Source organism: Malaclemys terrapin, chromosome 2 (genome assembly GCF_027887155.1).
Source record: "Malaclemys terrapin pileata isolate rMalTer1 chromosome 2, rMalTer1.hap1, whole genome shotgun sequence".
Taxonomy (NCBI): domain Eukaryota; kingdom Metazoa; phylum Chordata; order Testudines; family Emydidae; genus Malaclemys; species Malaclemys terrapin.
The window spans coordinates 28747206-28763095 of NC_071506.1; the positions used below are offsets into that span (position 1 = coordinate 28747206).

Below are 15890 nucleotides of genomic sequence, written 5' to 3' on the forward strand. Positions count from 1 at the left end.
AAACACAATCTAAGCTTAATATACTAAAGAGATTGGATATGAGTAGCAAAATCTCACCCTAAATGATGATTTAAGCCAGTTGCAGAGATTCTTAAAGGGCAAGCTGCACTTGCTTGCACCTTAAAAGCCCAGGTATTCCTTTCACAGGCTAGAAATCCCTTTAGCCTGGTTCAGCCCTTCCCCCCAGTTCAGTCCTTCTTCCTCAGGTGTTTTCAGGAGTCTCTTTGGGCAGGGAGTCAGTGAAGAACCTCGATGATGTCACTCCCCTGCCTTAAATAACTTTTGCATATGGCAGGAAGCCTTTGTCTCCAAGCTTGGGTCCCGCACCTTTCTGTAGAAAGACACTGGTATTCCAAGATGGAGCCCAGTACCAGGTGATATGGTCACATGCCCCTGTAGAGTCATAGCAGCCATGAGTTGGAGGCTGTTTGTAGAGTCCTCAGGAAGGCTCTGTGGTGGGAGATTGGCTTTTTCTAAGACCTATTGTTCTCCCTAATGGCCCTTCCCAGACAGCCATCTAGACTGATTGCATTCTGCCTAGTGGGCATTCCCCAGGTGTAATAGATGCATAGACAATATTCCTAACTTCAGATACCAACATGATACATGCATATGAATAGGATAATCATATTCGGTGAATCATAACCTTTTCAATTATATCCTACGTGATCTATCTTGCATGAAATACATCATTGTTTTGCCGTAATCCTATTGTAATAATATTACTATTAAGAGCTTGGCAGCTGGAGCGCAGTGGCTGCTGGCTGGGAGCTCAGCTCTGAAGGCAGAGCTGCCACCAACAGCATCATAGAAGTAATGATGGCATGGTATGGTATTGCCACCCTTACGTCTATGTTGATGCCGGCAGAACTGGGCCCTCAGTCAGCAGCTGCCACTCTCCGGCTGCCCAGCTCTGAAGGTAGAAGCTCAGAAGTAAGGGTGGCATGGTATGATATTGGCATCTTTACTTCTGTGCTGCCTGCTGGTGGGGAGCTGCCTTCAGATGTGGGCACCTGGAAACAGCTGCCACTCTCCGGTCTTCTAGTTCTGAAGGCAGCACAAAAGTAAGGGTGGCAATCCTGTGACCATCCTAAAATAACCTTATGACCCCCTGCAACTCCCTTTGAGTCAGTACCCCCAATCTGAGGAACACTAGTCTAACCCATGAAATCTTTATAGGATAGGGTAAAAACACAGAAAAGACCAGATTTCATGGAGGGAGACCAGATTTCACGGTCCGTGACATGTTTTTCATGGCCATGAATTTGGTAGGGCCTTAATTATATTCATGATTTTATTTCTGTATCCATAAATGATAGGGAAATTCTGATCAGAAAGAAAATTTACTAGAGCTGCTTAGAAATCAGAATCTGTTCCATGGGCAATTCAAACAAGTGTTTATAAAATAAGTAAATAAATTCCAAAATGGAATGAAAAGTCAACATTTCCCGTTAAACAAAATTTCTGAACAATTCCATTGTGATAGTGTCCTAACATTTCTTGTGGCTATATTGAAAGCCCACAGGCTCTTTTGGTTTTGATTAGAACTGGTCAGAATGTAGGGGCGAGAGGGAAATGTGGTTTTTGGGCATCCAGATTTTTTTTATATGAAGTTGAAATCTTATGCAGAAAGCTGACATTTCTTACGACAATTTTCATTTAATAACCCATTTTTCTATTGAGAAATTTTTTGACTAGCCATAGTTTTAATGTAATCCTGTACTTTTAACTGAAATTCACCAAAACTATGAGGATTAAAGCCAGCCTCCTTCCCACTCTCCCTCCCTAAAAGACCCTCTCTTTGCATAACTCAAAACAATTTTCTGATAACAAATATAGGCTTTTGTGCTCTTTTACATTTTGGGTGTCTTCTGACATTGCACTGATGATGTTCTACTTCTGTCTCCTCCTGATTCTTTGGGTATGGCCCGCTCAGTCCTTATTCCTCAGGAAGAGGCCAGCTGACCCACTGTTCTCATCTGGAGTCTTTGAGAGTGTAGGATTGGTATTGCTTGTAGGCCAGCTACCATCGCTATTCCTGGAAATATTTTTTCAGAAAAATTGGGTTCTCTCCCCATAATTCAACATCATGACTGAGACATTTATTTCCAGCCGCTCTAATGCATTTACCTTATTATTTGCTGTGATGAACTCCGGTATGCTTTCATGATAAAATAATTCTTCCATAATAGGAGACACTGTTATCATAAGCAGAATTCTGAGGTTTACTAGGCACAGTGTGAGCAGCAGAAGAGCTGGAGGATCATTTCCAGGTCTTGCTGCTACAGAATGAGGGTTAAAGAGGAAGCCAGTTCCTGTGAAAAACTTTCAGAGAATGGATAGGGAAGTGGGCCGTGTACACAGGTCGTCTAAAACACAGGTTCAAATAGTCGAGCATTTAACTGTTTGTGGAAGATCCAGATGAAGACTAGAGTTTGCTGGCTGGTACTCTCACTCTGGGACCTGAGTTCACACTTTGGCTTCACTTGGAGCTTTTTTTATATATAAAGCTAATCTCCAAGCGAATAGTAAGTGAAGTGCAAGTCAATTGAACCCACAGATACATTCCAATTCCATGCAAATAAGCTTCAAACAGCTCAAGCTGCAATCACTATTACAAATTGTTAGAGTACATTTTAATCCACTCTATTTCCTGAGTACTTTTATATATAATTTGTGTTGCAATTGTCATTATTAGATCATAAGAACTAAGGCCATTTTTATATATAGCAAACCTATGTCTTTCATGTGTGGAGGTTTCAGCTTCAACCAGTTTAGTTTCTTTGCTACCAGAATATTAACTACAGTTCATAATGATGATCCAACCAAGTAAGAAAAAATAATTGAGTTGCATTTCCTGGGAAAAGCATACAGTAGGCCTAAAATAATGAAACAGGGATGTGCATATGAACATTTGTAGTGGGTAAACACTGACCAAGTTTGGCAGAATTGAAAATCTCTGAAAGCTGCCCAGAGGCAAACCTGCAAATGAAGACCTGTTAAAAATCAAAAAAGCAGAATATTGTGTCATTGCCCTGGTTGTGTACAAAGACCAGCTGAAACTTGAAGGTACACAGAGTTGTTGTTGTTGTTGTTTTTGCCCAGGGGGAGGGGGTGAGTAATTGGGCCCTAAATGCTTTCCCAATTGCATTGCTCCAGTCAAGCCAATTCTGAGTTTCACAAGAACAAAGTGAGAAGCACATTTCCATTTTTAAAGTATTTTATGTCTCTTAAAAAAAGAGGGCAGCTATTTTTTAATTATTATTATTTTTTAAAAGCATACCTAGGTGGAGACCCTCTGGGCTTATCTCTAGCCAAGAGTGATTTTTAGAGCTAAATTACAAAATTCTAAAAAAATACTGTATTTACAATATAAGTGCTGGGATAACTAGCTAGATCTGTGTGCATGGTTACTCTGTAACAGACAGACAGCAATGTTTACTTTCATAAGCCAAGGAAGTTACTGCCTGGAGGTAATAATCTCATTTTCTTTACCCTTGACTTCAAATTTTAAATGTGATCGTCGGTTGCAAATTTTATTTAGATAACACTGATAGAATTTTATAGCAAAACACTTTTACTGTCAGAATCAAGATTACAGCTAAAGGGTAATAGTCTTGGAAAAATATCAAAAAGTGTAATCTACATAATTATATCCCATCTCCATCCTATTTCATTTAATCAAATAATCATGAACTATATCCTAAAAGGAAAACAAAATAGCTTTCATTTCAAAACATCTGAAAATACTTAAAATTGTGCTTCATATTACACAAATGTAGTTTATACACATAAGTGGTTAGTTTATATATTAATTTATGCTAAATATAAGGCTTCAGGGAAAAGAGCATAACGTTGTTCAGGGACACTTTTGATTTTGATCTGTTTAATTTTTTTATTCTATTCTCTTTTGTTGTCCAACAGAAATTTTTGGCACTTAAAGACCAGATTGACAGGACCTCTCAGAAATAAACATACTTTAGTTTCTTTTGGACGGAGAGAGATAGAGGGGTATGTGTGCACTGTATGTATGTGTTGGGATTTCTAAAGCTCTTTTAAAAATACCAAGATACTGTAGTTTTACTTATTTTTTGAGTATTGTAATTTCCATTGTACTGTGCAGCGTAATTCATTGGCTGCAGCCGAGGAGTGCACAGTATGGCTCGGGGGTTGGTGGTACACAGGTGGCCAATTATGGGCTAGCTGTTTCCCAGTCTCATTCCTCATTATAAATTAGAGAAGCCTGATGGGTGCTTTGAGTTGCACCAGCTGACAATGTCTTTGAAAGCTCAGTGCAACAGCCAGGGATGACTGGTGTGTGTGAAAGCCCCAGCCTGGCCTCCTATGCTAGCAGTGGAGCAGTGTCAACTAGGAGCAATTATGCCAATTCTGTTATTTCCCTTTCAATTAGGATGATCCTCCTATGTCATCTACAGAGATGCTTTATACTTGTGGCGCAGCATAAAGTGGCTGCAGGGCACTGCAGAGTCTGCCCTGGTATATGTCAAACTAGAAATAGAGCTTATTGGAAATATCGTGCGTGTGTGTGCATGAGCATCTGTCTACCCAGTATTTCCTACGTTATTAATATGTACCTTCCTTTGTAAAGTTCTTAGTGATCTTCAGATGAGAAGTACTTTATAAGAGCTAAGGGCTCTTATTGTATGTAGTGTTTCAAGAGTAATATTTAAAATTAATACCACTATCAAATGCTTAAGAGGCAGCAGAAGCGTATAGTCTTTTAAGATTACTTTGCTAACTTTTCAATAATATAATACTGTCTCTAAAAATTGGAAGAATAAGAGGGGTGAGACTGCGGGCTGGCCCCAGCCTTAAGTACAATGAGCAGATAGAGATCAGTATGATGGAGGAGTTCAGTGTAACTCTTTCAAATGCCCTCAGCTTCCCCGGCTGGGTTGTTTGCTATTGTGGAAGTCACATCAGAGTTGCCTAGGTATGGTGTGAACACCTTGCTTACACACACACTTCTTTACATGTGTTTTTTTTAAACCAGAAAAGGTACCAAACTCTTTCCTTGCTCTCTGTATATCTGTTTTAAAGTCCAGAATACAGTCAAACTAGGTAGAAGTGTGTTGTTACTCATCATCTTAGTTTTTCTTTCAACAAGGCCAAAGTGAATTATGCAGTTAATTATAAGTATTCAATGTAGTGGAAATACCTAGGTAGATTTGGTGGCATGATGCACTCCAAGGGTCGGTCCTGGGGCCGGTTTTGTTTAATATCTTTATTAATGATCTGGAGGATGGTGTGGACTGCACTCTCAGCAAGTTTGCAGATGACACTAAACTAGGGGGCGTGGTAGATACACTAGAGGGTAGGGATCGGATACAGAGGGACCTAGACAAATTAGAGGAGTGGGCCAAAAAAAACCTGATGAGGTTCAACAAGAACAAGTGCAGAGTCCTGCACTTAGGACGGAAGAATCCCATGCACTGCTACAAACTAGGGACCGAATGGCTAGGTAACAGTTCTGCAGAAAAGGACCTAGGGGTCACAGTGGATGAGAAGCTGGATATGAGTCAACAGTGTGCTCTTGTTGCCAAGAAGGCTAACGGCATTTTGGGCTGTATAAGTAGGGGCATTGCCAGCAGATCGAAGAACGTGATCTTTCCCCTTTATTCGACATTGGTGAGGCCTCATCTGGAGTACTGTGTCCAGTTTTGGGCCCCACACTACAAGAAGGATGTGGAAAAATTGGAAAGAGTCCAGCGGAGGACAACAAAAATGATTAGGGGTCTGGAGCACATGACTTATGAGGAGAGGCTGAGGGAACTGGGATTGTTTAGTCTTCAGAAGAGAAGAATGAGGGGGGATTTGATAGCAGCCTTCAACTACCTGAAGGGGGGTTCCAAAGAGGATGGAGCTCAGCTGTTCTCAGTGGTGGCAGATGACAGAACAAGGAGCAATGGTCTCAAGGTGCAGTGGGGGAGGTCTAGGTTGGATATTAGGAAACACTATTTCACTACGAGGGTGGTGAAGCACTGGAATGCGTTACCTAGGGAGGTGGTGGAGTCTCCTTCCTTGGAGGTTTTTAAGGCCCGGCTTGACAAAGCCCTGGCTGGGATGATTTAGTTGGGAATTGGTCCTGCTTTGAGCAGGTGGTTGGACTAGATGACCTCCTGAGGTCCCTTCCAACCCTGATATTCTATAATTCTATGATTCATATGCTGAATTAAGCCCTGATTTGCATTCCATGCAAATTCAACTTAATTCCATTGAAGTCAATGAACTTGCATGAGGTCGAAATCAGTGCTAAATTTGACCCTCTCTGATCACTGCTGCTCTTGAAACTTCCAGCTCAATGTTTATGTAGTATCGGCGGGGATATCAATGACACCTATTGGTTAAAGCAAAGAACTAAACAGAATAGTAAAGAAAAAAGGAAACTAGAGCAGAGAAATACATTTAGAAAAAAAATAAAGTAAATAAAAGGTGCAATTCTGGGCTGTGTCAGATACGGCAATCTCCTGCAATATCTTAGGGAAATACTACTGAATTAAGTTTAAGTATCTTTGGAGTCCACTGTATTAAATGCCAAAGTTATGTATTATTGTGGGCCAGGATGTCCAAAGGACTATATTGAACAATATGGGAGGCAAGAATAGCTTTTTGGACAATGTGTGTGAAGTGGATTTCTGGGAAATATCTAGGGGCAGGTGAATGCAAATTTCCCCTGTCCTACTGCCAGTTATGCAAAAACTCAGTCCTCTGAAGCTACCCTCTGAGGAGAGGGGCTGATCACCTGTTCAAGGGTGTCTCAAAATCAAAGGCCTAAACTATGTCAAGCAGTGACTCACAGATTGTTCTGAAGAACCCTTTGGTGAAGAGCTGAGCACCTGTCAGAGCTACTTGGTGGAGCTAGAAGTGATTTCTGGTAAGCTTACTAGCTTCCAAATAGTTTCTTTTATTGTTTTTAATGTTTTCTCTATAGAAATGTTTAATATGTTTTCACCTTAAGAATAAACGTGCTTGATTAGAAAGGGCTGTATGGTAACTTTTAACTGTGGCCAATTACACTGATTACTGTCTCTAAGGAGAAAGCAAAGGAAGGCATACTTAGGCAGTCTGTCATGCTGAGGAACTCTCAGTGTCACCAGGGAACTGTGCGTCATGGGAAAAACCCAGTCAGGAGGGAGAAAGATGCGGGTCTCCATCCAAGAGAGGTGATGGCTGGGGAACTGGAAGTCTAAAACTGGGTGCCCTTGCTGGACCACAGGGAATACAGTTACCCTGAACTGTGAAATTAAAAAAAAATAATAAAGTAAACAAAAATAGCAATTCTGAGCAGGGAGCGAAGTCCGCCCCTCAAGGAGGCTCTTGGCAGCGAGGGGAGGCGGCGGCAGTGGTGGCACAGCCCGTTTGTGATTGTTCCTGCTCGCAGCGGCAGCGGCGGCTCATGCTCGGCAAGATGGAACGTGCAGCGGCAGGCACAGAGTTCAACATCTTGCTCACTACATCCTGCTCAACTCCTACAAGGTTACACATTATAAGCAATATCCACCTAATACAAGCATAGTTTATTCTTAATTTGAATATAGTGAAAAGAAGACTGAGAACACCAGATTAAAGAAGGTGAAATATGAGGAAACCATTTTTTAATGGTTGCAGTACATTCTAAATAAGTACTTAAAAGGCAAAGTGATAACCAAAGAGAAAATCCAGGAAGTCAAAGAGGTGTACAGAGAGCATTTTCAAGATCATGTCTTCAATGAAAAGGGATGGAACTATATTCTTGAGAAGTGTGAAGGGCTTCTTCTGATAACAGTAAAGGCTGTTCCTGAAGGCTCAGTCATTCCCAGAGGAAATGTACTCTTCACAACAGAAAACATGGAGTGCTATTGGCTCACTAACTGGATTGAGAAAAAAGAACGAGGAGTACTTGTGGCACCTTAGAGACTAACAAATTTATTTGAGCATAAGCTTTCATGGGCTAAAACCCACTTCATCAGAATCATGCAGTGGAAAATACAGGAGGAAGATGTATATACACAGAGAACATGGAAAAAATGGGTGTTGCCATACCAACTATAACAAGATTAATCAATTAAAGTAGGCTATTATCAGCAGGAGAAAAAAACTTTTGTAGTGATAATCAGGATGGCCCATTTCCAACAGTTGACAAGAAGGAGTGAGTAACAATAGAGGGAAAATTATCATGGGGAAATAGTTTTTACTTTGTGTAATGACCCATCCACTCCCAGTCTTTATTCAAGCGTATTTTAATGGTGTCCAATTTGCAAATTAATTCCAATTCTGCAGTTTCTCGTTGGAGTCTGTTTTTGAATTTTTTTTGTTGGAGAATTGCAACTTTTAGGTCTGTAATTGAGCGACCAGGGAGGTTGAAGTGTTCTCTGACTGGTTTTTGAATGTTATAGTTCTTGACGTCTGATTTGTTTCCACTTATTCTTTTGCATAGAGACTGTCCAGTTTGGCCAATGTACATGGCAGAGGGCCATTGCTGACACATGATGAAATATATCACATTAGTAGATGTGCAGGTGAATGAGCCTCTGATGGTGTCCCTTGAATAGATATGTGGACAGAGTTTAATTTAATAAGATAGAATATCTCCATTAATTTATTTATCTCCTAGAACTGGAAGAGACCTTGAAAGGTTATTGAGTCCAGCTCCTTGCCTTCACTAGCAGGACCAAGTACTGATTTTGCACCAAGTACTGATTTTGCCCCAAATCCCTAAGTGACCCTCTCAAGGATTGAACTCACAACCCTGGGTTTAGAAGGCCAATACTCAAAGCACTGAGCTATCTCTCCATTTTATAGAGGGGGAAACTGAGACGCAGAGAGTTAAATCACTTGGCCTGGGTTAAGGAAATCTGTGGCAGAGCAGGGAATTAAAGCTTGGCCTCCCACAGTCCAGGCTAGTGTCCTTGCCAATTCATCATCTTTCCTCTCTCTACCTTTCTGCCTCATATACCATTGCTAAATTTGTCCCACACTGCCAGGATGTCAATTTATTTTACTTTTGTTGACTGTTTGGTTTATTTCGTTTTATGATTGATAGCTAAGAAATTATGCTATCTGAATTTTATGGTTTCAAAAGAGAATTACATGCACAGGTCAAGTTGCCCCCAGTCACCCACATATTATGAATTGTTAAAAGAACATTATTTGTGTTGGAAAGTGAAGCACTCAAAAATTAAGAAATGCCATTATTAAGACTGCCTGTGCAACCTTCATTCAGCCCCCTTCTCCATATGCATTATGATAGTCTTTAATTACATGACCACATATTTTTTCCACAGCACCCCACCCTCATTCAGTGCCCAGGTTGGAGTGCTCAGTTAATTAGCTCAGTTAATTAGCAGCTATTCAATGTTTTGGTTTATCCTCATTGTTCAAGGGCTGACCCCAGGCCTTATATACTGCATACTAATCAAACCCCATTGTAGAGACACAATTGGTAAATTCCTTGTTCTTTTACTCTTATTAATATTTTAATAATCATTTTAGCCTCTGTTGAACAAAAACAGTTATGATTTTTGCTAATTTCTGCTTCACTACACAATCCCATGGGACAAAGTTTCCCCATCCACACCTGCTATTGGATTCCTGCAGTGAGGAAGGGCCTGATTCTATGAAGCAATGAGCATCTTCTATTTCCATTGACTTGAATGGGTATTGAGAGTGCTGGGCACCCTGCCAGATTGACTCCTAAATGATATTTTACTGTTAAAACTTTTTTGATCATATAAACAGTTTAGCAGAACTTAACAAAATTAAGCTAAAACTGCCATAATTGATGGGATCATGGCAGCCATTTGGGATTTTCTCCCTGACAGAAGTGAATCTGAGCAGGTGTTTTCAAAGTCTTAAAAGCTTTTGCACTAATGATGATATACTCTTTCAAAAATAAATGTGTCTTCATCTTGGCATTCATCTGTCAGCAGTATTGACTATTATTCGGACACCAACTCAGCTTTCATTACTGTATGTTAGCACTTTAATTGACCATAGTCAGGGATTCCTTTGCTAGTATGTCTCACACATTTGGATCATGAAGTTTGAATTACTGTGATAAAACGTGACATTTCTCCATTTATTGAAAGTGGTAGCATTACAATCTCAACGTATTTTATTAGCTCAAAAAATACTTTTGACTACAGTATAGATAAGGCATGCTTCAAACCATACTGCACCAATTGTTGTGAACCCTCACCTGAAGAGCACTTTCTCACAGGAGCAGTCCAAATTGACTTCAATGGGAATGTTTTTATAAGTAAATCCTCTCCAATGTGAGCATGTTGCATAATCCAGAAGATGGTCATGAGTAATTTATGGAATAGAATAAATATCCAGGAAAGATGCATATGTGTAGAGATATTTGAAATATGTGATCTATCGAAAAATTCCTCTCCATTAAAGACAGGTTTCAGAGTAACAGCCGTGTTAGTCTGTATCCGCAAAAAGAAGAACAGGAGTACTTGTGGCACCTTAGAGACTAACAAATTTATTAGAGCATAAGCTTTCGTGGACTACAGCCCACTTCTTCGGATGCATATAGAATGAAGTGGGCTGTAGTCCACGAAAGCTTATGCTCTAATAAATTTGTTAGTCTCTAAGGTGCCACAAGTACTCCTGTTCTCCATTAAAATGGCTCTGCTGTAAAAATCATGAGCACAAAGGTGTCAGGGTGATGGCATTCAAGGCACTATGTATGAGCAGCATTGTTCTGAAAAGTGATATGCTGTGACTAGTTTTTCAGTGAAAAGGCAATGGAAGAAAGAATCTATGCTTCCATATATAAGATACTATTAGCTACCACAATGAAATGATTATGATGCAATTAGCAAAGGGTGGCTAAAGTACTCATGCCCCAGTTAACAAAATCTTATTTTTCAACATAACTTCCTTCAAAGATAAATGCTGAATTATACATGAACCAAACTCTAAATGCTAAGTAGAGATGTAATGTGCTTGATCCAAAGCTATTCTGATTGAAGCAGAAGAGAGAACCATAATATTAATTTGGTGTTTTTCATATCACTCTTCATAAGACTGGATGGGAACAATTTTCATCAAAGTCACACAAAAGAGGATTCTAAAAGTTTTTGGTAAAATAACAATCATAGATTACTAATTTAATTTTCAAAACAAACTAAACAACACAGTGACTATTTGCATAGAGGGTAACAGAACCTTTACATTGCATATTTATGATGTATAATAAACCCCTAAAACTATTAACACTTTTTCTAGGAGCACATGCAGGTTTATTTTAAATGTGGCAGTTTCATAGCATTGGTTTTTGAGGAGTGATTTAATAACACTTCATAATTTTTTTTCTTATTGAAAATGTTGTGATTTTGTTTTTAAACAGCTGAAGATGCATGTGGAGGAACAATGAGAGGATCCAGCGGCATGATCTCCAGTCCCAATTTTCCTAATGAGTATCATAATAATGCAGATTGTACATGGACCATTGTGGCAGAGCCTGGCGATACCATTTCGCTCATATTTACTGATTTTCAAATGGAAGAAAAATATGATTACTTGGAAATAGAAGGTTCTGAACCACCAACAATATGGTGAGTAATCTGATGCCATTTTGGAGCCTGTAAAGGTGAGAGAAAACATGTAGGTATGGTCCTGCAACCTTTACTCGTGTCAACACTATAGCCTCGCTAAAGTAAAGGGGTTTATTACTTAGACATGTTAATTGATTCACTGATTAGAAATGTAAACCAACTTCCAAATACAGAACATCAAAATTAAAAACCATGGTAGACTCATCCACCTGATTATGTTGTTGGGTAAATTTAATCTTTGTTACATGCAAATTAAAGTACAGTGCCATTGATTATATCACTGGGTGTCTCCATGCAGTAAATCAGGATACACTGTCTCACTACATAACGTAGTCATGCATTCTTGATGTGACTTACTAGTATGGGACCACTGCAGCACAAAGCAAATCCTTAACCCCTTCCTACCTGATGTGGAGTTTATACACCCCATCACACAAGCATGTTTTTTGTTGATGTAGCAGTTTTCTCTGTTACTGCCCCTGTAGTTCCTCTCTACAGCTGCCTCAGTAGTTGTTGGCCTCAGTGGAGTTGCACTGGCATAAAACTAATGTAAAGAACAGATGAATCAAGTCACCTCTTTAATTAGCTGATTCAGTTTGTTGGAAAATAACTGGGAAAAGATACATGGTTAATTCAACACCGTTTATAATTACATGGTATAGCTTTTTCAAGGCAGCAGTATATACTGAAAGAGTATTGGAATATGACAAAAATTTTCCTTTCTCATAGTGGTTTAAACTCATCCAAAGAAGAGGATATTGACAAAACCTTCCACAACACTTAGGCCCGCAATAGAGACTCAAGTGGGGCTCAGAAGGCCTTGTGTGATCTTTGTGCACATAGATAAATTTCACACATTAGACCAGATCCTCTACCACAGTAAAGTGGCATAGCTCTGTTTGAAGTCAGTGGTGCTATAGCAGTTTACTCTGCATAAGCTGTGGTCCATTATGTGTAATCAAGATAGAAAAAAACAAAGACTAGACTTTTTAAAATAATGTAGTAAAAGAAAAAAAATAACCCTCCTTAATTTAGGCATTTGTACTACTTGAAAAGAACAGACCTTATGTGTACGAATGATGCTAGAAGTAATATCCCTAGTTATTTCATAATATATATCAAGATAGGAGACAATACACTATATTTCAGCTTTCATGAATGATACCTCATGATTCATGTCACTGGTGGTGAGTTAATTATCTGTATTAAAAAATTACTGATTTGTCGTTGATTTTTTCAAGCTTGTTACATTTTTTAAACTGGTTCTTAGCTAAATTAATTATTTTAAAAACAGAATTTATTATCATTATTACTGAAGTAACACAAACAACATAAAAAACAATGTTAATCAGCTGAACTGCTAAATCTTCATTTGCTTATTCTAAAGTAAATTTTGTGTATTCAGTGTAATGTGCTAATTTAATAGTTGTTCATTTAGAGGAGCAGATTGTAAGAGCATTCTTTTCTAAACTTATCAGTCATATTCCCTGAATTAGATTGATGTACTCAGTTATGCAAAAATACTTCTCCATATGCTAGGGAAAAATTATTTGAAAAACTTAATTAAGAGATTTGATAATTAGTTTTACTATGTTCATACTTTATATCCCTTCAGAATAGTGTTTGAGGTTCCGCTCCACATAGCTACATTCATGATGCGTGCACAAAATTCTCTATATCTAAGACTAAAGATAGGATTCTTATGTTGTATCTTTCTCTATTAGACAAATGGTACACAACTACATGAAAGCCTGTTAAAACATTTTAAAAATAGTGTTTGATCCAGACAGTAATGTCTTTCAGCTTATTTCTCAGACTATTATTTATGTAAGGATGGCAAATAAACTCATTCTTATCCTCCTGTCCATCTAGCTAAATAACAAAATGTTTACTACTTTAGCTTGTGAGATACAAGCTAAAATACTGAGCTAAAATATGTAAGGTAGCCACTCTTGTAATATGAAAAAAAAATGGCCAGGAACTCTTCACAAAACACTGTAGCTTTCCATTTTCACCTCATCAGTCAAGACAGTTTTCATATTTAGAAAAGTAGTTGTGCTAAGTCTTTCCTATATTGAAATTCTTGATATGCCGTATATCCTTTTCATAAAGTAGCACAGAGAGCAGCTAGATCACTTTGTAATCTCGCTCAGCTTTCTTCTGTTTGCTGTCATTTTAAATAGGCTGCTGGCTTTGAAAGTTGATGACATGCGTGCAAAGTACTCCTAAACCCTCCAACACACACCTTCATGATTTACCTAATGCACAGCTTTACAGAAGGCAGCACATCAGGTTCAGAATGCGTGTCATGATGATTTGAATGAAAACCTGGTTATTTTATTTTGCCCTGTTGGTTTTTAGAGATTGCCTGATGAAATGATGTTCAGATCCAGATCCGTATTAAGTCTAAAATAAGGGTTCAGATATGCAGCTGGGTCAGGCCTTCCTCCTTATTTCTGTCCAAAGATTCTGAAAACTCACAAGCTGCTTTTCAAGGATTGGGCATGTATTGGTAGCACTCTGGCAAGATGAGCTGATCAGTTAGCAACGGTGGATATTCTCATCTATATTAGTGCCTAATCCTTTTTTTTTGAGCCCTACTAAACTCTTTCCCTAAATGATAGCTTGTAGCAATGAATTCCCTCAGGGTATTTACATTCTGAGTATCCATTTTGAATTTGTTGCCCGCCTTCCTGTATTTGGATTATGAAAGAGTAAATAGCAGCACCTGACTAAACTTCTTTGATAACATTACCAACTTTTATTATATCTTCTCAAATTCATTTCCTCCATTAATTAAGGTCCTAATCTTTTCAATATGTTCTCAGATAGAACTCTTTCTATGCACTAATCACTATAGATCTAGAAATCTAACTCTGTACATCCGGGGGATAATGCATACCCAAAGTATAAATCTATTCATTTCTACCATGCTGCTCTTCCCTTTGTCAGTAGGAGTTATGCTTTAATCTCTAAATTATGAATGTAACCCTACTTATTCTAGCCCTCGCAGTGTTTATTTTCTTTATACTCCTCTGCAGTAGTTAAAATACCAAAATAAACATAAGCCTTTTTTTTTAAATTTTGTTACAAAGCTAATTGACACAAAATATGAATATCAACAGCACTGATTCTGGAAAATCTTGTTTTAATTGAAATGACATTATGCATCTTTAGTTATCTTCCTGCTTTTATAGTCTGTAACAAAATAGTCATTTTTAGTGTTTTAGTACCAGCAAATTATTACAGTAAATATTTTGTTTGTGATTTAGTTCTTCATTCTTTGATTAAAATAAGACCAGTAACTCATTGTGGGTCAGACCCATTTTCACCACAAAATAAATACATTTGGTGAAAAATATTGTTAGGTTTTCTTCTATTTAAATGTCTAAGGGCCAGTTCTTTAGCTGGTGAAAATCCATTGATGCTACACTGACTTACACTAGCTAATGATCTGGCCCTAAAACATATGATGCTATACTGTGGCTAAAATTCACTACGCAAAAAAGGAAGGCATTACAGAATTGTATCCTCAACATTAGCAGCATAAGCATATTAAAATGTTTATTATGATAAAGTTCTTGATTGATGCCCTAAATGAAAGAAGTCTGACTGTTTTAATTCGTGTTCCCCCATGGACAGGAGTGTACTTATAACTAAGCCATCAAACGTAGTGTATCCAAATTTGAGCCACTGGCAGCATGTTCACAAAGAGCTGGTACAGACTCTGAATTCTCTCTTATCAAAGAGCAATTTGGACAATTGTGCACTTACTCCTAAAATGAAGCAATAATTCAAACCACATGTTTTTTACAAAGATTTAATCTCAAAATAATACTGGGATGTCATTATGTTTACTCTTCTAAAATTGATGTTGGAAGTCAATATAAAAGGAACATAGCCTATTCTGGTATGGCAAATCTTATTGGAGCATCTAGGCCAGTTTGGTATGTCTGGTAGTGGTCAAATTCTTCACCAATTTTTTGGAAGGCAAAATCTCCCTATAATGGAATTTAGCCAGTGTGTAATGGTGGAGGTGGAGTATATATCCCTGATACTACAGGCAATCCACTTGTGTCCTGAAATATGATCTTGAGGATCTTTAATTACCTGAGCTTGCGTAGCTTAGGGTTCATATAAGTGTTCAAAAAACTATTCAGAACTTAAAAGAAGTAGCCACAGTAATTGAATTAACCTCCTAGAGCACCGAATTCCATGCAGCAATTATTATTGCATACATTTTCATTAGTTCTAAACAGATCTTTGTGGGGGGAATGGAAAATCTGTTTTAAAGGGATCTTGAGATTTCAATATTTTGTCTTC

The 15890-nt window shown here is 38.3% G+C and overlaps 1 protein-coding gene across 4 annotated transcripts in view; it reads left to right on the top strand.

Moving 5' to 3' along the window:
- Positions 1-15890, top strand: part of CSMD3 (CUB and Sushi multiple domains 3) — a 1152075-nt gene that overhangs the window by 303851 nt on the left and 832334 nt on the right. For all 4 annotated transcript variants that reach the window (XM_054020295.1, XM_054020294.1, XM_054020296.1 and 1 more), the window contains exon 5: positions 11360-11567. In XM_054020295.1, the coding sequence (XP_053876270.1) occupies positions 11360-11567 (208 nt within the window). The remainder of the gene's footprint in view (positions 1-11359; positions 11568-15890) is intronic.